Source organism: Saccoglossus kowalevskii, chromosome 4, assembly GCF_978046115.1.
Source record: "Saccoglossus kowalevskii chromosome 4, keSacKowa6.1, whole genome shotgun sequence".
NCBI classification, from domain to species: Eukaryota; Metazoa; Hemichordata; class Enteropneusta; family Harrimaniidae; genus Saccoglossus; species Saccoglossus kowalevskii.
The window spans coordinates 28,616,293-28,641,669 of record NC_140644.1 but is presented as its reverse complement, the minus strand read 5'-3'; the positions used below and the strand labels follow the sequence as shown (position 1 = coordinate 28,641,669).

The window sequence follows — 25,377 nt, the reverse complement described above, 5'->3', positions numbered from 1 at the left end:
TGCACGTGAAGGGTAAACATCTGCTGCTGGCATGCCACACCCGCCGTGATGTTCCAAAGTCATGCCAGGGAAAAATATCAAATTTATTGGACAAACAACCACACCAAGTCACAAGGACAAACACGACCACATACATCAATCAACAAACACATTTACAATCATGTTACAGACAGAAATTTATTACGAACCAAAAAGCTTCTTAAATGCACGTTTAAGTCGAGGAATCAGAAACCCTTGGCTTATCAACTTGGCAGTCAATAGCCGAGATCTGGTCAGGAAATTTGAATACCTAAAACATGCTTTCGAGTAACGCACAAGCCGTGAAATATAAACTTCATAAGCTGGTGATGTAGGAATGTTCCTACCGATATATGGAATGTTCACAATAGAAAAATTAAAATCGTCACACTTGTCACACAGCTTAGTATGCAGTTTTCAACTGCTGTCAAATTCGAGTAGTAGATCAAGATATGAAGCAGAAGTCAGTGTGTCAGTAGTATCCTTAATTTGAAGTTCGTTAGGATAAATGGCATGTAAATAACTACTGAACCGAGGATTGTTCAGTGATTGTTCAATATCATCAATATAACGAAATGTGAAATTGAAGGAACGAGCCTGTGTCTTGGCTTCATTTTTCATTGAACATTCAATGAATTCCGCTTCATAAGAATACAAAAACAAATCAGCAAGCAAAGGGGCGCAATTAGTGCCCGTATGAATACCAACAGTTTGCTGAAAGACTTGCCCATCACAAAGAACAAATATGTTGTCAATAAGAAAATTAACCATTTTCACTAAATCGTCTTCAGTATATATCATTGAAACCATAATAAGCCATAGGTGTTGACTGACATTCCATTATTGGTTAAGTACGCAGTCACTGATTGGTTAATCTCCGTATGCGTAGAAAACGCCGTAATGTTCTATTTCCCTTTTTAAAGTTAAACGGTAGTTGTGTTCCAGTTTTTTGTTCGTGCTCAACTGTAGGTCAGTTCTACAAGTTTATGTATTTATCAGTTCGTTAAAGAGTTTCATTCGCAAATAAATGCAGTTAATGTTATCAATTGATTCGTGAGAGTTCAAGTTCAAGTTCCTCTGAAATCCTACTCAAATTGGAATGTGGCCAACCGAACCCAACCACAGTATACTTCGTCTTGAATTTGTATGATTTTGAACAAAGTGGCAAGATATACGATTCAATACTAAATACTAAATAATATCGACGTTTGCCATTTTTGTACAAGAAAAAATGAAAAATTAAATCTTTAAGCCTGCTTTTAAGTTGGGAATGTGGTATAGTGGTATAAAATGTGGAAAAATCATATATGTCTGAGTGCATACTTTGAGGTATCTTCGTAATGACCTTATTATTATACATCTTTTTCGTTCAAGGATACATCATGGAAATTCCGAAATCAAAAACGTTTAGAACAGAATTAGCGAACTACTTTGTGTTGAGTCCCGTCAAACTTTGGTGGCAGCAATGTTTTTTTTTTATTATTAGAGGTCGCTTATGTCCGTAATCATCCAATATTTGGAATTCGAATTTCCTTGTATGGTAGGATGAAAATACCCTGTAAAACACCGCAAAATTACTGTACGCTGTAACTTATGACGTTATGGTGACAGGTGTATAATAATGTGTTTATTATTCCGTTTGTATGGTGTAATGACTTGTATTTAATACGATATGTCTCACACATATATTTTTTAATAAATATAGTTGCAAGAAGTTAAAACCTTCTGAAGTAGACGCCAGCAATGTAAACATGTAAGAATTAAGTCTTTATTTGATTCTATCAAGTTAATATTTGTTATTTGTTAAGGCAGTAAATAGAAGAACCAAAACAATCCCTGGAACATCATTTGTCCTGTTGAATAAGCGACTGGAATGTTCTGGGTTCTGTACATTTGTGTGTCCATCAGACATAATTTCTCAAATGGCCTTGATTGATTTTGTTCATTTTATTCGAACATTCAATTTGTGTCACAATGTGTTTCATAGTTCAACTGGTGAAAAATTGTTAATCAATAATAACACGTTCAAATGACCACAATGACACCAGCAGGGATCTACAAGCACGGTATACTGGATGGAACGCCACATTTGGACAAGAATCAAGTCATGGAGCAGATGACGATGTCCCGAAAATATCATCAATTTTAATAATGAAATCCATTGTTATTGCCAATGGTACTTTTTTAATGTCAACTTTATGATTAAAAATGTGTTACCCAATATTTTCTCTTCTTTTTATATACCCTCTCCTTCATTCGTTGTTGAAAACAATATTGTATTCATATTCATGGTACAAGCCTTGATGCTCAAAAACAGAATATATTATTGTGAATAATCTGCAGCAATTCACTGGTATTGATAATGTTATAATTTACACTGTTACTAAAACTGAATAGGGACTAAATAAGTTTTTGTCATTGACTATGACTACAAAACATTGTTTTTGACTGTATAACACTTAAATTGATTAATTCGTAATAATCTCAACTGACTTTTTTTTCAAAAATATAACTTATAAAGGGGTTATATTTTTTTTAATTAATATCTGTAGTAGACTGTGAATGCTATGTTTTGCTTTACATGATTTGATTCTAATATACACTATAATTTAAATGATTCACTTCAGCAACCACATTGGCATGATGACATTATGTCTTGTTTTCTAGGAGAATGAGATGTTGAGCCATTGAATGCGAGAAACAAACAGGGGACATGGTAGAAATGTATGGATCGGTTGATACAGCAAGTGGCATTGTCAATACGGGGTGCTTATAATGCTTACCATGACATTGAAGGAGAGGTGTTTTATTAATATTTTATCATTTTAAAAATTCCATATCATGTGATGGTCAATATGTTCTTGGTGTACTTTCAGTGTCTGTCAGTAACCTCAATTGATCAAACTGAATAAATCAAACTACTGAATTGTGTACTCACTAGAGTTTAGTTTACAACATTTATTTTGCACAATAGTGGACTATTGGCTTACCACACGACTCCAAAAAATATACTAGCCAGAGGACTTTTTCATTAAAATGATAACGTGTCTTAGACCATTCTCTTCACTGAATATGGCGCTGTGGGGCATCACCACCATTATTAAACAAATTTGGATGTTTTGTTGAAATGAACTCACTAGCAAATAGAGGTTTAACATTATTTTGTGATAATGTAAAGTTGTGATAATATAAAGCTTTCAATTCTGATACTGTTGATTTATAATGGTTGATAGAACACAAAATTTCAAAAACGCGTTGTAAGGTGATATTTTTGGTTTTTATATCTTTGAATATAAAATATGAAAAGTTACATGTGGTATGCGATTAGGGGATACTGAAATGTTTTTAAATTATCCAATATTCAGAATTGGCATGATGCATGTGTGATGGGGAAGACCTGATACAGGCCTGACAGAATTGGCATGGTGCTTGTCTGATAGAGCAGACCTGTTACAGACCTGACAGAATTGACATGGTGCATGTCTGATAGAGCAAACCCGTTACAGACCTGGCAGAATTGGCATGCTGCATGTCTGATGGAACAGACCTGTTACAGGACTGACAGAATTGGCATGCTACATGTCTGGTGGAGCTGACCTGTTACAGGCCTGACAGAATTGGCATGCTACATGTCTGGTGGAGCAGACCTATTACAGGCCAGACAGAATTGGCATGGTGCATGTCTGATAGAGCAGACCTGTTACAGGCCTGACAGAATTGGCATGCTGCATGTCTGATAGAGTAGAGATGTTACTGCTATCAACTGTTTCTTGGACATGCCTTGACCGATATCTTTCAAAATTGGCATACTGATGCACGTCATTGTTTTTGGTGATGTGATTTAAAATGGCGGACTGGTGGCCATTGGTTTTTGTGAGTGTTCTGCTCATTTTACAGAGATGACTGTTCAGATTTGGGTTACATTTTGTACAAAGGCAAGATATAACTGGTTAAATATTGTTTATCATTTATTTTGGATTTCAGTGAAATTTAGTGAAATCGCGGGCATTTTTATGAAAAAGGAATAAAATTGCAAAATTTTAACAAAACAAAATGTTATCAACATTTGTAGTTAATATGCTAAATATTATCCCAATATCTAAACATAATCTGACTTTTTATTGTTTGTCACTAAAAGCATGACGGAGACATTGCTAATGATTTATACTATTCAAGTTTAAACAATAGAGTGACAAAGCAGATGTATAGGTAGTTAAGTTTCATTTATAAACTTTGAGTTTGTTGATGAAATTTTAAAATGTTGTTGTATTTACAGTTTTTGACTCCCATGTGCGAAACACACAATGAGATTCTTTGCAGTTAGCCTGTCTGTATATGTGTGTATGTGTCCGTCTGTTCCACTGATATCTCAAGAACCATATGTTGTTTTTTATGAAATTTGAAGCATAGATGCTCTGGGCCAATGCGCAGATTTGATTTGGTAAAAATCCACGCTTATTAATTACCTAGTTTGCATGAAAATTCGCTAATTGTTAGCTGTTCCATGACTTTTCCACTGATATCTAAAGAACAACTCATTGGATTTTGATGAAACTTGGAACATTGATGCTCTACACTAATATGCAGATTTGATTAGTTTTGGGTAAACATGTGTACATATATTACCTTATTTCCATAATGATTAGTTAATTTTCGGCTTTTACACTGATATCTCAAGTACTAATCTTTACATTACAATGATACTTGGTACATATATCTTTTAGAATATGCAGAGACCTGATTAGTTTTGGGGTAAATATTTGTGCATATTAATCACCCAATTTCCATAGTTAGTTAATTTTCAGCTTTTTCACTGATATCTCAACTGCTAATCATCACATTTCAATGAAACCTGGTACATAGATGTCATAGGACACTGCATAAACCTGAAAGTTGTTAGGGTAATGTCAGTACATAATAATTACCTAATTTGCATAATTAATAAATGTTCAGCTTTTGGTATTTCAAGTAGTAATCACATTTCAATGAAACGTGGTACATAGGTATTCTAGGACTATGAAGAGATTGATTGTTTGAGGGTAAACATTTTTGCATCTTAATTAACTAATTTGCATAATTTGTCAATTTTCAACTTTCACACTGATATCTCAAATACTGATCATCACATTTCAATAAAACATAAATGCTCTAGGACAATAGACCTGCCTGATTAATTTTGGGTTAAAATCTGTTCATATTAATTACCTAATAATTCATATTTTTGGGTTCTAATTACATTTCAATGAAAATTGGCGCATAGATGGTCTGACATTAGTTTTACACTCAAATCTGTTCATATTAATTACCTGATTTGTATAATTAGTTTTCAGCTTTTCATCAATATTTCAATATTAATTTGTAATGTGTTTTCAATACCTTCAGCATACAGAAGTTCTTTCTTAGTTTTCTTTGATTAAATGCTGTATTTGGTCTAATAAAAGCTAACTTAATGGCTCCAATACCTTCAGCACACGGGTGTTCTTTCTAAGCTTTCTTTGATTAGTATTGTATCTTCTATGCTACGCATAAGATACTAATTCAAACAAATAATTGTAACACAAGTAGCATTATATTATATTTTAATTAAGTATATAGATGAAATTTAAAATTGTTAATATTGTTTGTTTTTTGAGAAATTAGGTTTCATGCATACGTCAAATATAATTTTTCGGACATTAATCGATTGTGTTAAGTTGTGTTACGAAGATACCTCAGACAGTACGCTGCGCGTCGGTCGATACTGCCGATGTACTGTCTTCGTGCATACTTTGAGGTATCTTCGTAATAACCTTATAATATTCGACGATCTATTGTTGCAAAGTTCTAGAAACTACATAGTACCTCGAAAAAATGTTTTATGTGTAAAACATATAAAAAATAAAATGAACTTCTAAACGTACTTTTTGGGGGACCCATGTTGCTGAGCTAAAGAAGTCGCTTCAGCCGTATTTAAAAAAAGTGAAGCAGTAGTAGACCAAAAATCGCCAAAAATTTGTCAACCCAAACTTAATAAGTCCATAATACTTAATAATACTGGCTAAAACGTTCGGGTAACAAATTTTGAAAACACGAAATAGACATGTTAATACGACGTAGACCTATATATATATATATATATATATATTATAGATCTATAAATAAACTCGATCCCATGAATTAACATTTCACTAGGGCCACAATGCAGTGAATTTTGGTATATTCATACAAATTGCAAAGAACTCTGTGTAGGCAGGCGTTCTGTGTGAAGTTTCTCAAAGTCCCAATATATCCAGCATATCCAAAAAGCTGGGTAATGTGTGTACCATATTCAGGAGAAAGAGGGATATTACTACAAAGATGGGGAAATTTGTGATGGTAAAATCTAAGTCATCTCGTGTATCATACAGGATAGTAAAAGGTTACCTTGCCCTTATACTCAATCAAATTCAAGGAGGACATGTCGAGGATATGAGAGATAGAAGAAATTGGTTCTGGTTTCTTTGATTTCAAGTTCAAATAGATATATAATAGAAAGATAATTGATGTTTTTTGCCTGAATAATTATGAGCGCATAACTGTTGTGGGTTGATTAATTCATTAAGAGAGGCTGCTTCGTAGTTGCGATGATGAGGTGTTTTTTTTATATGATAGAAGCGTAAACTTACATATTTAAAAAAAAAACAGATGACCCCCCACTGCGAATCTCTTCTCTAAAGACCGATATTTGGGTTATTCGTTTTTTTACATTCAAAACCTGAGAAAAACTAATACACCTTAATATATGCATAAAATGCAGTGGATATGTTAATCATGATATTATAGATCTATACGTATATACACACTTCATTAAAAAAAATGAAAGCAAAAATTGAATATGAGATATACAGTGATTACTCTGTTATATCCCACAAACATTATGCACGTTTAACTAGAAACTTTAAACGTCGCAAAATTGAGTCACTCGCATCATCAATCATTTTCTGATATATAAGTAAAGGCGCCCTCTGGTGGTATATGTTATTATAATGGAATGAAAATTGGGTACAGTCGTACACTTTAATGTGTCCTATAAACATATACCACAGGTAACACCTGAGCGGAGCAAAACGACCACTCGACATAGTCATCAATGACAGTTTTAGTGAGAGTGCACAGAAATGTTATTATTACTCAATAAGTACAGCGTGATGTTTACAATAGTTCAATAACGAATTTGCATTTCGAATACCGACGCCATGTGTCAGCCAGACACGGGCCCTGCATGTTCGGTCGAGTTTCGGTGTAAAGTTACAGCTATGGTATCGAAAAACAAAAAAAAACGTATGAGATTACAAATTTACCTTAACTTGGTCATGCACACACTATGGTGTGAATTTCTGCCATGATACTGAGTGAACAAGATGTGAATGGATGTCGCAGGTGAGTTTTTTTTAATGTGCTTCTTGAGAAGTGAAAAGTGCGATGTACCTGTCATCTAGTAATATACAGACTGAGCTTGTCACCCCGTTTTACTGATCGGGGCACGAGTAGGAACTTACCAATGGGTGTGCGAGGCACCCAACGAGTCTATAAATTGTGTTTCTTCTTAGACAGAGTGGCTTGCCTTATACCGTGAATTTGAAATAGTGAAAATGAGCTTGTGTTATATTTAGTATGTTATAGGGTGTATTTTGGTAAATTTTGGTTTCGAGGGGTAGGGTTTTCTTAAAAATTCTCTGCCAAGCACACTCTTTCACCCGCTCTTCCACGATTGGGATTTGATTTGCCCTGATTTGTTTTTATTTTACTATGCTAGTTGCAGGTAATGTGGCAGCAATAATCGTTGAATTCGAACACTAGTTTGTCAAATAATCAGAAACATTGTTGCACTATTGCAAACTTCGTGCAGTGCTGATCGACGAAACATTCATTATATTACTACTTTACAATAGTAGTATAAATATTACACCTAATGCACTAAAACGAGAAACGGGGGCAGAGCAAAGAAGCTCATTGGAAATGAATTCGCCCGCGAAGTCGTGATCGCGTTTACTGTGAACAAAATACTACGTGACTACGGTTGGGAGAAGGGCACATGATGTTTTTTCTTCGAAACAAAGGATTTAAGTGTATACCGAACTTATATAGATATCTTGTGCTTGCTGAGCATGGTCATTTTTATTACAGGGCATATATTACGTGATATATAGTAGTCCGAAGTAACTATTTTACTGTTTATTTATTTACTACATATATTACGAGACTCATAATATTAAACGCTTCAAACATATCATACCTGACTGTATTAGATATGGCGAAAATGAGCGCAACTTTCTGAATTTGTGTATTGGAACTCAACTACCTGAAGATGGCAGGTGGTGTGTGTGTTTTCATGATAAGATTAAGCCAAATTTTGACGACTGTTTTGTGTATTTTGCTTGCAAGTGCATTCTAGCGTTGTTTCATGAATTGATTCAAAATGGCCAACTAGTGAACTTATAACGATTTACATTTACACACATACATGCATAGGTCAATGTGTACAGTAGAATAAAATTAATGTACAATATGTATCTTCCACATAGGACAGTGATGTTTAAACAATCACAGTTCATCTGCCCAGGTGAATGTTAAACGCTTCAAACATATAATAACTCAGTGTATTAGAAATGGCGGAAATGAGCGCAACTTTCTGAATTCGCGTCAAGATTGTGTGTATTGTATTTTTATTAGGACAGATGGAGGTAAGATAAATTTCAATCGCACCACCCAATTAAGGTTGCATGTTGTCCATGTTTCTTCCTGGAATAGAAAATTCAATGTTGTCACAAGATTAAAGTTTTCGTTTACAGTCACCTCCTGACTTAAATATATACTTAATGTCTACAAGATATCTGGACACGCTCTTTTACAATGTTAAATGTCACGACATCAAACACGTGTTCAGGTTTTGAGAAACCAGTATATCTTGTGCCATGACGTAACCATTGATCTATACCACATGACAAGGTATCCTGTCACTTTGGCTTGGAAAGTAATACCAGTTTAAGCGAACTTAATTATTTATTACTTGAACCATTTTGAGATGATATTCATATTTTGTTGGGAGTTCTTATTTGTCTGGTTTAAATTACTGTGTATTTCAAAAGATACGATGGCACATTTTTCTGACTGAATGGTAAGCAAGTGGCAGTATAAACTGCACTCCCTGTATTGTTTGGTTTGTTTGTTATTCTTGTGGTGCAAATATTTCTTTTCAAATAATGATAGTTTCAGTCCTTATTTTGACAACATAAATAAATCAATCCGTCTTAGGAACATTCTTTATTTATTTATGTTCCGATGGGATGTGTTTACTGGATGTAACAGTATTAAAATAATTGATCAACTGTTTCATCAGTGATCTTGTTTCACTGCGTTACTTCACAAGTTTTCTCTACTGCAAATATTTTAAATTTTCTTAAAAATAGGTGATATTTTAATTATTTCTATTGTCTTGCATGCACACAGTGTGGCAGATTGAAGAAATCATATAGTGTACATCTCTATGTTCGTAGGACGCTATGTATGACAATATTACTGTATCTATGCATGGAATGTGAATGTGTTTCATTTAAAGGTCTACTGCACAATCCACGTATCTTATTTATCAATGCAATAGAGAACTAAGTTGTCTTTCAAATGGCAAGAATGCTGGTTATAGACAAGTTGAAGAACGACACTGTGCAAAATATATTCGATCAATTCCCATTTGCTCAAAAGAAAACAAAACATGTTGATGTTTCACAGTGTGTAAAATGTAATTGATCAACCATGGCTAGTTAATAAGTAAACCTTGTACCTTTCAATTTCTTCATTTGTACTTTTTGTTGTGCCTCTACTGTTTAAATGTGTTTCTAGTCAATGCTAGCGCCCCCAATGACCAACAAATCATTCGTTATAAATTAGCATCAATATAATCGAATGTTTGAAAGCACTACTGAACACACCCACTGACTTTTTGATGTGATTAGCATATCCACGTTTCACCATATATGCCTAAAGTATACGTACTATTTGTCATTGAGTTTATAACGTTTGTAGTGTGCTGACATAGTCATGAGTATTCGAACCAATTCTGCAGCGGCTTTATCTGCAATACTACTTGCAGGTGTTTGTCTACTACTTATAACTGGTAAGATATTGTTTTTCATTTTACATACCCGATGTATAGAAGTGAGAATTGGTCAGTGCCGTGCATGTTTAAACATGCTCCACGGGATATGTGAGAGTGCCACATATAGGACTTCCTCCTGCTAAACTCAAGGTAATCCCCACCGGCCCGAATATTCAATCCATTTTAGTATAGATGCCAAAAATCTAAGACTAGTAGAGGTATGCTACGACCAGGCTTCGCATGGCTACAGTCACTATCAAATTCTTAAACAACGCTTAGGTTGCACCGGTCACTGGTAGCATAGTGGTTGCCGTATCAGACGCATGATCGGTAGACCCAAATTCAAACCTACCTTAGGTTGAACATCAAAGGGTCGACCCCTACCCTGGGTGAGTGTGCCACAGACTCAATGGGAAGGCCAATTCCGCTGGCCGAGATTCATTCACTGACAAATGCGTCTTTGGAATACAGAAAAAAAAGTCAGGAGAGACAACAGTGACACTAAATGTCCGGAACTGTCGCCTGGCACAAAAAATATTTTAAAAAAAATTAAAGAAAACAATGTTTAGGTTTGAGTGGGTGCCAATACCAGCACATAACTATGAATGTGTGTTTTTAAATTACGCTAGTGAAAAAGTAGACTGTGTCTCCTGCTCGCTTTCTCAAATTTTGGAACACTTTCTGTATGTATTTAAATGGTGAGTTCGACTCTACAAAATTAGAATATAAATATGTTGTGCTATGAATTGTTGGATTTACGACTCCTTCAATTTGATCGTGTTTTCGTTGTATAATCAAAATAAAATTTACTCGAAAGTATTGGTTATAGAACTCGCACGAGTTTTAGCTTCTGGTCAAACGTGTGGCCTTTTGTCCGATAACCAATGCTTTCTTGTTTTGTTCTATTATGAAAACGCGCCAGTGGTAAACAATGGTAACGTGACTAAAACATATACAGAGGAATTAATTTCTGACCTCAGCCGTGACTAATCTATATATATGATAGAATCACATGTGGAGCTGTCTGTGGAAGAATCATTTCGCTGTATCCCTACAAATGTAAATATCAAACGTACACAAGAGGGCTGGTGATGGATGTGGGTCATAACTGCCTCAGCACAAAGACCGTTGTGTAATACAAGGGAGTGTAAGGGAAATGCATTGTAGTTAACTGTACTGTATATCTGCATTAACATTCATTGTTAAGGAAAATATGGGAGTAGAAGAAAGCCTGGGCAAATTTTGCGAAAGAGTAGTTAGTTCGAATTACCAGACATTGTGGGATATCAAAATATGGATGATAAACAGCAAGTGGTATTCCCAAAGATATAGTTGGAATTGAAGCAAAGGAGTGGCCTATTAATTCATGAAACATACTCACACATATATAATAAAATGTTTTATTACTGTAAATAATAATTAACAATAAAAACTGAAATTTAGAAAAACTATGAACAATAAATAATGAAAATATGTGATTTGCTGTACAGTTTCCAGAAAATTATTACAAGTCTCAGACGTATTGGGGCAGCCAATTTGCAAAGTCGCTAGCGAATTGGCTAACTGTTTGGGTTTTGACTCAATGTTACCCAAAACAGATCGTTTGGATGTGAAAATGTTATTTTCTCCCTGAGTTGTAGGAAACTGTTTCTCAACTTGTCTCTTTATTTGGTTTCAAGCCGTGTTTAAGATGGCTACCCCCCTATATAAATTATAAATTACTCGCACTAATTTTGCATTATCACGCCTCACATAACAAAGCAAATCGTCCAGATGAATCCAAACACGTACCAGGCCAAGTGAAAGCATTCTATGTCATCTAAAACAATATAGACCAGAGTAGACGCAACCACAAGTTGGCATCAGCGAGATTCGAAAGTCAACTTTTTAGTCAAAACCCAGGCAGTTAGCCAATTCGCTAGCCAGTTTGCAAATTGGCTACCCCATTACTTCTGAGACTTGCTTATAACAAAACCACGACATTAATAAATGGCACAGTGCTGAGATTTAATTCGAGTATAACTGAAATATAATCTTACAATTGCATACAAGTCTTCAAAACGTATAGTTTGGTGACAGTTGGGAATGATACCAATATTTAAAAATTTCATTAGAACATTGTAATGTTCTTTTAACACATGAAACAGAATTTTGTATAATTTCAAGCACCCGTATATATTTTGACAATAATCCCCTCATTCACATTGTGTAAATACAAACAAGACATTAAACCTTCTTGAGAGTAATGTGTATGTCTTGTATAAATAATGCTAATGGCGTTGTACTGTCAACACGTGTGTGAGTGAGCTCTTCAAAATCAAATCGATACGGCGGTTGCAGGTTCATTACCTTTTTCAAATCAACGTAGATCAACCACTAAACATATAAAAAAAGCTCGGAGAACGTTAGTCATGACTGGGAGATCTGTACGGAACAACAGAACCAAACGTTTTGCTTACATCTCCAACGAGTTGCATCAATTATGTGCCGACATATAAATGGTCGAAAGGGAAGATAATGAAGTTCTTTGCAGTTGTAATTGAACAGAAGACGGGGATCATGACTACTTAGAAAGAATGTCATCGACTGGCGAATGGTTATCTAGGCAACTGTTTTAAGGGCTACGATACTTTAGAAGACGCAAAACAGTATATTCAAATGTACGGAACAGACAACGATGGCATCATTAATGGGAACAGAGCGGAAATCACGTCAAACTTAAGTTACGTAAAATCCGATGAAGACAATTCTATCACCATGATCAAGTCGCTATTGAATTTAAATAATAATAATAATAATAATAATGAATGTGGTTATGAAGACAACAAAAATCACGCCAAAGACAACTAACTACCAACAATCGACTACTTGCAGTAGATAAACAACAAGCCGCCATCTTGAAAAGACGGAAACAGTGAACAGGGCGACAAGTACTCTCATTTCTCATCGAAGGAATCAAGAAATGTCACAGTTTGAAATCCACAGTTTGATCCACAGTATTGAGGATAAACACACCACTTTATCAAATAGATTTGCCGAGTTGGAGCTTAATCTAAAGCAAAAATCAGCGATTTCGAGAAATTCCAGAACGTAACAAAGGTTAAGGAAAACAAACAGAGATAAGCACACTCAGAGTCAAAAACAGAGCCATGGCGACAGAGATTTAAGGAGCTTAAACAACAATTTCTTAATATTAGTGAAAAGTGGCGTGACGATCTAGTGAAAGCTCAAACTGGATTGGAAATAGAAGCAAAAAGTCGACAAGTTGCACTTTCTAAGGAATGGAAGCAAGAAATGGATAAGGTAAAATAGGATATTAAGAATATTCAAACATAGCCAATTGAAACTCGAAATCGGTAATCCTGCTTACAGAGTGCTAGTGACGAAAACACTTCCTTTACTGACCTACAAGCTGAAATAAAACATTTTGTCCCTACTACTTCAGAACCAATTGTTATCGAGGACAAACAAAATAAAGCGGCCAAGTTTGATAACATGAAACAACATATGCATCATAATTTAGAGGGTGTTGACATATTAAATATTGGAGATTCCATGACAAAACAACACTAATCACATGTATAAATATAAAAAGGTGAAGAAAATTCGCACATCAACCATGTATTCTACCACAGTTCAAGATAGTGATAGATGATATAAACAATTTAACCAGACTTAAAAACAATAACACTATAAACTGTTTATTTGTGGAACATAGAAAGCAAAGCAGTGCTAAAAATATGTATTCCAGTGATGGAATCCATATTAACATTAGAGGCACCAGTCTACTAGTAGCTGACATCAAACACACAACTGCTCATGTTCAGAGGAATACTCACTCTCATTACCAGAAAAGGAGAAATTCTGGTAGTCATGATCAACAGCAGTACCACAAATCAGACAAACACAAGTCTTATCATCCAAGTTCAGATTGGATAATAATTCCAGAAACCAAAATCACCGTGATGAACAATACAATCATTTCAGTCAGTACTATAGCAGATACAACAATCGTGAAAACTACTATGACCATAATAACCATTACGACAATGCATATTACTATGATAATTCCCAGAAACATCATTCACATCGACGATATAATAATGACCATCATGATTCTTACTACAGTCCTGCAGCTACTAATCAATATGAATATCACAGTGCAGGTTATGAAGATGACCATGCAAACAGGAACTATCACCACACAGGCAACAAATACAGTCAACGTTCAAAGTGGCAGACAAACAATAGCTACAACCATAAACCATGACTACTATAACTACTAATATTTAACTTCTTAGCTTTTTTGATATAATTTCATTTCATTGAAAAACAACCCCGTATCGTGGAGAATAGAATAATGATGAAAAGAACAACTGTCAACAGTATTAGGCAGACTAATCTTAATGTAGGTAGTTGGAACATTCACGGCCATGGTGCCACGTGTGTAGAGTCTGACTATATTTCTATTTTAGAGAAATTTGATATTTCATGCTTACAAGAGATTTGGTTAGGTATTCTAGGTAGTAGTTCATTAGATGTATTAGATAGTTATAGTTATTTTAAAAGAGACAGAAAATGCAAATCAGCTAGAAGTAGAAGGAACTATGGGGAGTGGCAATTTTGTTTAAATCAGGGTTGAGGGGAGGGCTGAGTGAAATAACATCTGAAATTAATGACTTCCTTTGGTGTAAATTGGACAAGGAATTGTTCTCATTAGAAAATGATATTTCTTTGGGTTGTATATACATAGATGTTGACTACTTTGGCATTTTAGAAAAAGAAATAACATTTTTTTTCCAATCAGAGCCAGGTAATTATAACAGGTGATTTCAATAGTCGCATTGGAAATATAATTGATTACATTGCATTTGAAGATAACATTCATGTACACATTCCAAATAATTTAGAAAATTTTGAAAAAGCACACCCAAGATAAAACTAACAATAAGTTTGGCAAACAATTAGTCGAACTTTGAATTATAAATAATCTTTTAATAGCAAATAGTAGGAATATAGGTGATTTAAATGGCAACTTTACCTGTCATAATCCGGCTGGTTCAAGTACAGTTGAAGTACTGCATTATCACACAGGATTTACATAGACATATATAATATCTTAAAATTCATGATATTAATTACTTGTCAGATCATTTCCTATTGGTTTCTCACTGACTGTAAATTACAATCACACCAAGAACACAAATCTTTTGGATAAATTGAAACCGCGCTGTAAAAAAATTATTTGGGACGTTGAGGCAAAGCAAAAATACAAAGTCATGTTACAAAACTCAAATTTTGAAACAATGTTCAAAAACTACCCGGTCAATGATTTCATAGACAGTGATGTCAATGAACCAACAGATCAGTTCAACAAAATATCAATTGATGCAGCGGATAACTGCCTTAAAAATTAACCAATAAAAGAACAATAAAATATGAACTTCCAAAACAACAATGGTTTGATAAGTCGTGTTCTGCAGTAAAAGGGAATTAATTAGTACCTCTAAGTTGCTAACAAATCAACCAACCAACCCGTATATCACCAATATACTCTTAAAAAGCATTATGCAAAACTAATAAAATATAAAAAAAGAGAATATAAAAACATGTTCGTGTCCAAACTTGAATATATGGACAGTGCCAACCAAAATGAGTACTGATCTGTGCTGAAAATCCTACGTAATCAAAAGACCAAAAGTCAAGACACAACAATATCAGGAAAAAAAATGGATTGATCATTTAATAAAACAAACAATAACAATCATGAGTTAAACAATAATCTTATAGAAAACGAAATGCAACAAGTTCCTAACCAATATCTAAACTCAAATATCACATAGGAAGAAATTCTTAGCGCTGTTAGCAATATCAGGGGTAAAATTCTTTTCTCTCGGGGGTTCTCCACACTTGTCAGGGGGGAATCTCGTCTCGTCTCTCTATCTCGTCCCCTTGAGGTACGGGATCGGGAAAGTCACTTTAACTTTACAGTCAAATAAGACACACACAACGAAATACGTTTCAGCTCTCGTCTTAGTCGGTCAATCGAGCACTCTATCAGACACAGCGCCCTGGGGAAAAAATCCCCAAGACCAAGACTGGACTGCCTCAAGGCTCGCCCCTGGACTGGACTCTCTCGGACTGGACTCGACTGCCCAGGACTGCACTCGACTGCGTCTATCGTGGAGTATTCGCCAAGACCAACTCAAACTCTCTTTATTCATTTCCAAAACTCTAACCAATTACAAAACAGTAAAAAGACTCTAGGGCGTAACCTTCAATCATAAAGCCAATCAAACTAAGTACTGAATACGTCATATCTTTTGATTAATCGTTCACTACATTAATAACTACGGATGTCAGAATAGCGACGGTATCTTGTAATTAGTTCCAAACCACTGAGCCAAGTTCCGTCCAAAACTTCAAATAGACCTAAACGATGACAGACATAACACAGCAATTCGCTAATAATCAGCTAATTAAGTCGGTTAACAGATACGCAAAAACAAATTCATGACAGCAAACTAAAAAATAATATAAGTCAGCTGCTGATGACAGCATTGCCAATGAAATGTTGAAAACCAAAAATAAGTTAATGATGAGATGTTTACAGAAACTTTTCAAAAGTATTCTAGACAGTTGAAAATTTCCTGCAATCTGGAAATCTACAATTCTTGTTCCACCACACAAATCAGGCGACAAATTTCCTTTGCAATTTTAATTTTCCTTTTAAAAACAGCAGTTGAAAAAACAATTTATAATAAAAATAAAGCAGCAGTTCTGACAATTGCTTATACACTTGTTTTGTTGAGTTTAGAAAATCTTTCGACAGCAAGTTACAAAAACATTGGCATTGGCTTTTATGAAATAATCAAATATATGTATAAGGATATTAAATATAAAGCTATATTGCCAAAGGGTATAACTGACGGATTTCAGTCCACCTGCGGAATTAAGCAATTTATAGTTATGGTTATGTATTTAATTGCAGTAACAGACTGATTAAAAACATGATTTTTTAAATCAGCAACCAAGACATAACAGCTGTTAGTGAGTTTTGCTATTTAGGGGCAATATATACTCCAAATGGAAAATTTAAAAGCAACTCATCTATGTAAGTTATAATATGGAAAAGTTATAAGTAAGTTATAATATGGAAAATTATTTGCAAAACATTTCAAATTCCCGCCTCAGGAAAATGCTTTCAAAATTCCGTCTAAGTGACCACAACTTAGAAATAGAATTAGGTAGAAGAACAAAGCCCAAAATAAAATTAGAAAATACACATTGTAAAAAGTGTAACACTGAAGTATTAGGAGATGAAAAACATTTCCTGCTATTTTGTACTGGCCATATAGAACAAATAAAAAAAATGTTTGACGAGTGTTCAATAAATATTTACACAATGGATGTGAATTCCATATTTAAAAAGATTATCAAAATAATTGAAGAGCACAATTTTTAAAACCACAGAAAGTAATTAATTTCTTCTTGTTTTTGACTAACATTTTATTTTATTTTCTCTTTTTTAAATTTTATGTTTTTTGTATTTCTGTGTATTTACATTCCTTACCATACACAACCCCTCTGAAGGTTTTTAGGAGCGTAATAAAGTTATTATTATTATAAACCCGAATGAAAAGTCCGGAGTCACGGCGAATACTTCTAGCGAGTCACCCCACTAAAACGTCATTACTGTGGCCAATGACTTTGAACTTGGCTCTCCATAAAGTGGCAGTTTCCATCTTCAAATAATCAAAATACCCATGATAACCTGGAGAAACATGTCTATTATTTTACAACGACTGTCCCAAGATATTTTCGTCTTCTCAATTTCTCAAGATAAACGTTCCAAGGTTGTTTTGTTTACTAGAGGGACATGTCTTTTGGCAGCATTTCTTGTATTAGTTTCCATTGCACAAAAAAGCAGCAAATACTGTAACTGAAGCACAGAATTTGCATGATTTTGTCCATGGCCATTCACGTAACTGCAAATCAAGTATTTTACCGCATCCATAGTTGTTGACAATTTGCAACCGCCTTGTTGGATTTATTGTGACGTATTTTGACCCCCGGATTGCATTCTGGATACATTTACTACCTTTTCATACCAGTTCAATTTTCTTTCATTATTACATCCAGATTCACACGATATTTAATATTTAAAACCAACCTTTCACAGTCACTCTAGTTTTCACTTTTCGAAAAATTATTTTTCTGATCAAAAGGCTTTTCACTCCCATCATGCAATCTCCCATAGTACTTCCGCAGGCACAGCGGCGATCGCCAACATAACAAATAACCTCGATCTTAGGAGCTGAGGAATGGGAGCTGATGAATAAGGTCTAACCAGTAAGTCTTTCAATCAAATTAATAGATCTCAGAAGTAGAAACGTGACGTGCCATTGTGAAGCCACTCAGCCGGAGAAAAAATCTATACCAACAAATGGTGCCTCGGTAAATATAGTTATTATACTCCGTGTATATCGTGCTGTCTGACATGAACATTCATAAAGCATGAGGTTTAATTTTAGCACATACCTTATTAGCCATTTGTTCAGAGTTGTTAAAATATAATGGACATTTGATTCGGTCCAAAGTGCTATATAGTTGGTGTAAAGGTGAAAGATAGAGCATATGATAAAACTCCACGGCAATCTGAATAATATAAATACAAGAGGCTTATAATAGATCTGACAAATCAATAATAAGAAAGTTGAACGTAGCATATATAAATATAAATCGGGAATTGATTCCACCGTTTCGCACCTTCAATCAAATTGACTGCTTGTTTATTTTTTCTGTTGTCCACGATTAAATGTTTGGTTACTGAACTTTATGAGTCGTTGATTACAACTTTATTTGTGACGAAATCGTGATTTTTGCAATGCAGACATTGATATCAATATCAAATTGAGATATTGTTACTGATTCCTGTATACTGGGCGGTCCATCAGAGTATAACACTTAAGTGATGATTTGTCATTACAGACCATGGAGAGACATGTATTTGAAACAAACGTCTTGAAGAAACAAAGTAACGTATCGGAGGAAAAACCATCAGCTACGCTGCATGTACACAACTCGGCACCAGATGCAGGAAAAGAATTTCTACGTTTCATATATAATTTGAATGTTTTCCAAAAGCCACGTTTTTACTGCAACAATTTTCGGCGAGTTGGAACTCAACTACCTGAAGATGGCGGGTGGTTTGTGTGTTTTGATGATAAGATTAAGCCAAATTTCGACGACTGTGTTGTGTATTCTTTTGGGTATGATTACTAACGTCCTATATATTTGAAACACATCTTTTTTATCATATGTACAATGTAAAATAACCCGCCAAACCAAAAATTGCATTTGTTACCAAATACCTCTCAGACTTGAAACAAACTGTCAGTACAAAATGACGTTAGAACTGTTTCGATTTATGTAACGTTACATATTGACATAATGAAAACGATACAGTCATATCTATGTCATGACAATAACCTCATAGTTTTTAAATTAGTTTACTGACTGTGCCAATGTATGTAATATAAAGTATGTATAACCAGCAATCAGAAGAAAGAGACGTTTGTGAAATGTTTGCTAAAGCAAATTACATTAGCATCTTTAAAACTAATAACACTCATACTTATCTATGTATTTATTAGAATCAGAACAGACTGGACCTTCGACGAGGAGATGTCAAAGTCTGGATGTAACGTGTATTCACATGACCCATCGTAAGTATGGAATAGCGTTGGTGGGAGACGGAAACACTCTGGAATTTCTCATACATAAATTAACAATCTTGCACCCTCTTTTTCACAACAACGGCAATATGCAATTAGTTATAGTTTTTTTGAGGGAACAGTTCTAGCCTAAACCTCAGTCATATTACCAGTTTGTGTATGGTGCTTGCTCGGCTGCCACCTGTAATCCCTCACTAAATACTGTAGAATGTAAGCCACAATAGAAAGCGCACACCACATTCGAGAATTATTTATTATTATATATTTAAAAAAATCCCCACTGCCGCTCAATAGTAACTGTTTATGTTTATACATTTTTAACAAAACAAAAGAATTACCACCATTTGGCCATTTTGAGTCGGGTTGTCGAACAAAGTAAATTAAATATGTGTGACATTTTTTATGATGTATATTGTAACGTTTTGCTCAAACCAATGCACAATTATCTTGGTATAGAGCCAAAGTTATTTCTATATTCTTTGTCCAAGCTCTGTGGAGTGCAAGGCCTTTAGTTCTTCAGGGGTCGGCTTGATCTTGAGGTCTTGTGGGTGAGTTACAAGAACTACCGAGGAGTGCTGGTTTGTGTGCCAGTTTATAGCATTTATTTATAGCAATTTATATTCATTTGCATTTTTATGGGTGTGACTGAAGACAAAATGAGGCTAAATAAATCAAAAATGTTCGGGGATTCCATTGGGTCGTATATAAATAAAAGCAATTTGATTGGCAGTGGGGTCACTGATCCGCCAAAATAGGATATACATGTCAAGTAATAAATTACATCAGGCGATTAATCAAGACAGGAAGTTACAATCTTTAAGATTCAGTTTCAGAAAAGCATCATGACCTAGTTACAATGGATATCAAACTACGGTAGCTAGTTCACTTGAGTATGTCACCTTCAAGGGGTATGCCAACCACCTTTCCGCGACAATATATAAAGAATGAACATGATTGGTCATGTCAGAGATTCATTCAAACAAAATGATCGCCAGTTAGGCAATTAGACTCTGATCTGGGAAATAAAATTCCATAAGATCTCACAATTTCTATAATGTATCCACCAAGTTTGGACGTTTTCATTGCTGTATCTACTTGACTGAACTCAATCTTAATTTAATAAATGAGGATTTATGATGGATGGTCTTCAGTAAAGTCAAATGCTTTCTGATGTATGTGTACATATTTCATTCTAGATACAGATGTTTGAGTACCAAAGTTATCTATTGTTTACAAATAGCTGTTCAACATGTACTCGTACCAATACTCATTCTTGATCATTATTATTATACTAAACTAACATGTCGTCATACAATATAACTGACCGAAGATGCGTGTGAAAGAACAGACGGTCACACATGAAACACATTATTCGTCGGCCCTCTGCTCAGAAACTAAACATTCATTTCAGTCAAAACAAGTTTACCTAAAAAGAATCATTTTATTGATTCATATGTATATTCCAGGATAGGTTTACCTGACCATAAACATTCTGAAAGAGTATGGTTCTTCAATACTGGCCTCGACGCATATAACTCAGATGATGTTGTCAGAACTGTGAAAGGTCAGAAACAACATTGGAAAATGCGTTCGCTTGATAAAATATTTGAGGAGAATGGTCACACTGATGTAAGTATATACACATAACGGCTGTCCAAATCATATTCATTTACAAATGGTCACTATACGTTAGTCGCGCACTGCTTATATAATAACACACATAATTTCACTATTAGATATTTAACACTGAAAATACAAATTACGTCGTTATTGTGACAATTATTTCCAGAGAATCATTGAGTACTTGAAGTTTGACATCGAGAAATCGGAGTACGCCGCAATCCCACAGATGTTGCAAACTGGAACACTTAATAATGTGAAACAACTAGCATTCGAGTTTCACATATTTGGAATTGCACCAGAGGACCAAGAACACAAATTTCAAGACATAAATAAAAACATTTTAATGGCTTTCAATGATCATGGTTTTTACCTATGGAATGTTCACGAAGTTCCCTATTCGTGTGGTCAGTTCGATTTCGATGACCTGGGCAGACACTCAGGCTGCATTGAAGTGTTTTTTGTGAATTCGAAGTTCATGAAATAGTGTATTGCATGTATTATCGACAAATACGATTAATTGTAAGCCAATAAAAAGATGATCATCTGGTCAAAGTGCTCATTATGAAATAAAAATACCAATGTGTGACATTGAACATTTTTAATTGTTGGATATTACTATCAGAAACTCGATTCATATATTCGCATTCATCAAATAATCGATTTTCTAGTATATGATCATTATTCAAAATGTGACAACAATGAGTTACGCAAGCAATAGGGTAATTGATGAATTCAAGTAATTTGTCTTACATTTAAATTTGTTTCTCTTTAACAATTGCATGATATTACTATTATATTACTGCCAATGAATACAATATGTGGCTTAGCCAACTACGAGTCATATTGTATTACAGTAACTGGTACTGTCTTTTTGCAGAGAAAAATTCTCCACAGGTTACTCAATAACAATAGATTAATCTGAATATAATTACTGGGTATACAGTATTTATTTTAACCCTTAATTATTATCAAACTAGTGTAAGGGAACAACATCCGTGAATGTTCATGCTGCATACAATATCACAGTGCGTAAGCCTTGATATGGCTTAGAGGGCATTACTGTTTACAAACCTCTTTATGATTGAACACGTAGACTAGCCGTCATCTTAGATTTCTCCTGAACCGAGAGTACTTTTGCTATGTTGAAACTCTCCAGAAAGAAAATGAATTCGCAATTTGACCGCCATCTTGAATTTCCGGCGAAATGGCGAACATGTTTATCTTTGTTGTTCATGAGTGCTTAAAAGCGGGGGGGAGTCGTCACATAGCCATAGCGTGCCATTGTTGTCATGGTCATTATCTACCCATGAGCCTTTCCGTTTTAGCGTGTGTTATCGTCGCTTGGGACTCAATTCCCGCGCGTGCGCAGGTGACGACCCTCCCGCTTTAATCAATCGACTTGAAATTGTGCTTGTAGTAACCTATGACATTAGAAAACTAAAATAATATTCACCAGTTTTGTGGTTGGGCCATTTTCTTAGGTCTCCGGCAAAATGGCCAAAAAATTAGCATTTTGTTGTTTTTCGTAAGCGTTGTCACCAATCGACTTGAAATTATACATGTAGTATTAATGGCCAAAGTTTGTTATAGGAAATAAAATAATATTGACCAGTCACCTGGTTTGGCTGCCATCTTGGATTTTGCGTAAAGATATGTTGCTCATTGCCGTTTCGGTCACGTGACTTCGCCATATTGTACTTTAAAAATAAAATAAATGTTTGACACAGTCAGCATAGCGCCGTTTTCAGTTCTAAGCACACACTAGTTCGGAAACTAATGAAACCGTTTTTTTCTGAACGGAATAAATAACGAACTCAACAACATGAGATTCCCTTTGGAAAGATTCTCTAGAGTTTGCTGGATGTAAGAGTCGGAAGAACACATTCACATCGAAATGTAACGTTAGCATATACCGGCCATATGTGAAGAAATATCAACGAGACTCGGGTAATGGCTAAGTGAAGACAAATTGGCTATGATAATTTACATATCAACATTTTGATTACTTGATTAATATTTATTGCACATGTGCAATTCTCTGAAGTGATCATATCACAGTAGGTATATCAGTTATAGTTTATCAGCATAATGACAATTTAGATTTACAAACCACCTTGCAGCTTCAATTATAAACATTGTTGATGTCAATTTCTTTAAATGCAACAACTCGCACTTCCAAAGGGGCTCTTGAATTGAAATTAGCTACACATGCTGCAGCATAAAACGTTATAATTGACAGATAGTCACGTGTTTACACTTACGGTGTTTAGGCTTTATAAAATCGAAAATATTAGAGCATATTGTTTAAAAAGTCAAAAGATAAACGCAAAATGTTTTAACTTCTTTTGAGAGTCCCCCGTCGATCATGCTGGCGAATCTCCGGGCAAATCTTTTGATGTTTTTGTACTCGGAATGTTCTTTTTCTTCTTTTGCGAATATGTGTACGCATTTGAATGATTTTGTTAAAAAGCCATTCAATTCGAGTGTTCGGGGTCATACTAGTCATCGCACTGCATGGATAAAAACGTGCGACCTGTACAGTACTATACCAGCTGTACCACTGAGACCTTATGATTGTTTCAGTGAGTCGCTAAACAAACTGCTCGTGTTGAAGTGTTAAGCTGAAAGGATTTCCGCTGTAAATATAAATATTCTTTATACCAAAAACATCTAACTAAATTGTAATTTGGTCTAATTGCAGGAAATTCATCGCGATTGTTTGTCCAGTACGTCGAGTAGAAAAATAAAATTGTATTATTGCTGTTCAAAATAATTTTCACCTTAGCTTTCCTTAATATCTCTGAAACTGTGATTTCAGTATGTGGCCAAATAATCATCATCATGAGGGTCGACAAAACTTCCCGATTCACGAGCGACAAACTATCAACGAATATCATTTGTTGGCGTCATTTGAGTAATTCAGAAATAAATCTCTTTGAACCCTAAATACCCAAGTATCACATTACAATGTGAAGTAGAAACATGAATTGTATTATTTTTATTCACATTCCGTGTTTACAAAATAGATTGAACAGGTTGCACGCGCGTGTTATCTGTTGTTTAAGGGTTATTAAGCACGTTATCATAATACAGACCATGTTTAGTCATGTATTCGTACTACAAAATAACTAAGTTTCAATTTAGTTCATCTTTATTGAATTTATCACAAGCCTTTTTGTCTGAAAAACACTAAAGTAAGTCACGTCACACAAATCTAAGAAGGAATAATCTGACCATTATTTCACTCATCATACTGACATTGGGAAGATACATTTACTGAATCCTTATTACACATGATATTCGTTTATTATTAAAAACATCCCATAGCGTAGGAGAAATGTATCTACTAGTTACCCACTGTCATGTACTAAAAGACTAATGTGGCTTATAACTAAGTCTTGATGGAAGGACTGACTGCACGTTTTTGTTTTCGACGTAAAGTAGATACAGGAAGTTGAGCTATTTAAATCTACAATCCTTGGTCAGATATATATGACACAAATCAACGCCCCTTAGGCTTAGTATGCACGATAGTGGTATGTATATGTACAGTTTCAATTTAGTTTAGTATTACGCTAAATCAGTTGCAGAAGTTTATGTTGGCAATCTTGCTATCAATATACACATCTATATTTATATAAAGCTTCCGGTCAAACCGGCTACACAAGTTGTACTTTCAGGGGTCCTAATTATTCTCAATGACGTACTGGAGTACAAACTCAAATGTTATGGTAAGTGGTCACTTAATTCCTTTGGGTTGTAAAAAACAACAGCTCCCATACCATCGCCAGCCAATGTTTGTTTATTTGACTATCGTCTCACCACTACACCTTGGCAGATGTTATATAGTGAACGTTTCTTTAAGTGCCTTCTCTGGAAATACTA

At 34.7% G+C, this 25,377-nt stretch overlaps 1 protein-coding gene across 1 annotated transcript; it reads left to right on the top strand.

The window, feature by feature from the left end:
- The first annotated feature begins 9,972 nt into the window (after positions 1-9,972).
- LOC100378720 (putative methyltransferase-like protein 24) lies at positions 9,973-22,085 on the top strand. Its single transcript, XM_002735592.3, has 6 exons — positions 9,973-10,150; positions 18,510-18,589; positions 19,124-19,404; positions 19,789-19,860; positions 21,336-21,498; positions 21,659-22,085. The coding sequence occupies exons 1-6, from the start codon at positions 10,075-10,077 to the stop codon at positions 21,974-21,976; spliced, it is 990 nt and encodes a 329-aa protein (XP_002735638.1). The 5' UTR covers positions 9,973-10,074; the 3' UTR covers positions 21,977-22,085.
- Positions 22,086-25,377: the final 3,292 nt, after the last annotated feature.

Excerpts from the sequence above, each read along its gene's own strand:
- LOC100378720 (XM_002735592.3), top strand. The coding sequence starts at position 10,075 with ATGAGTATTCGAACCAATTCTGCAGCGGCTTTATCTGCAATACTACTT. Across the intron at positions 10,151-18,509 it reads TTGTCTACTACTTATAACTG|ATCTCAGAAGTAGAAACGTG; the intron begins GTAAGATATTGT and ends TCAAATTAATAG. Across the intron at positions 19,405-19,788 it reads TGTGTTGTGTATTCTTTTGG|AATCAGAACAGACTGGACCT; the intron begins GTATGATTACTA and ends TGTATTTATTAG.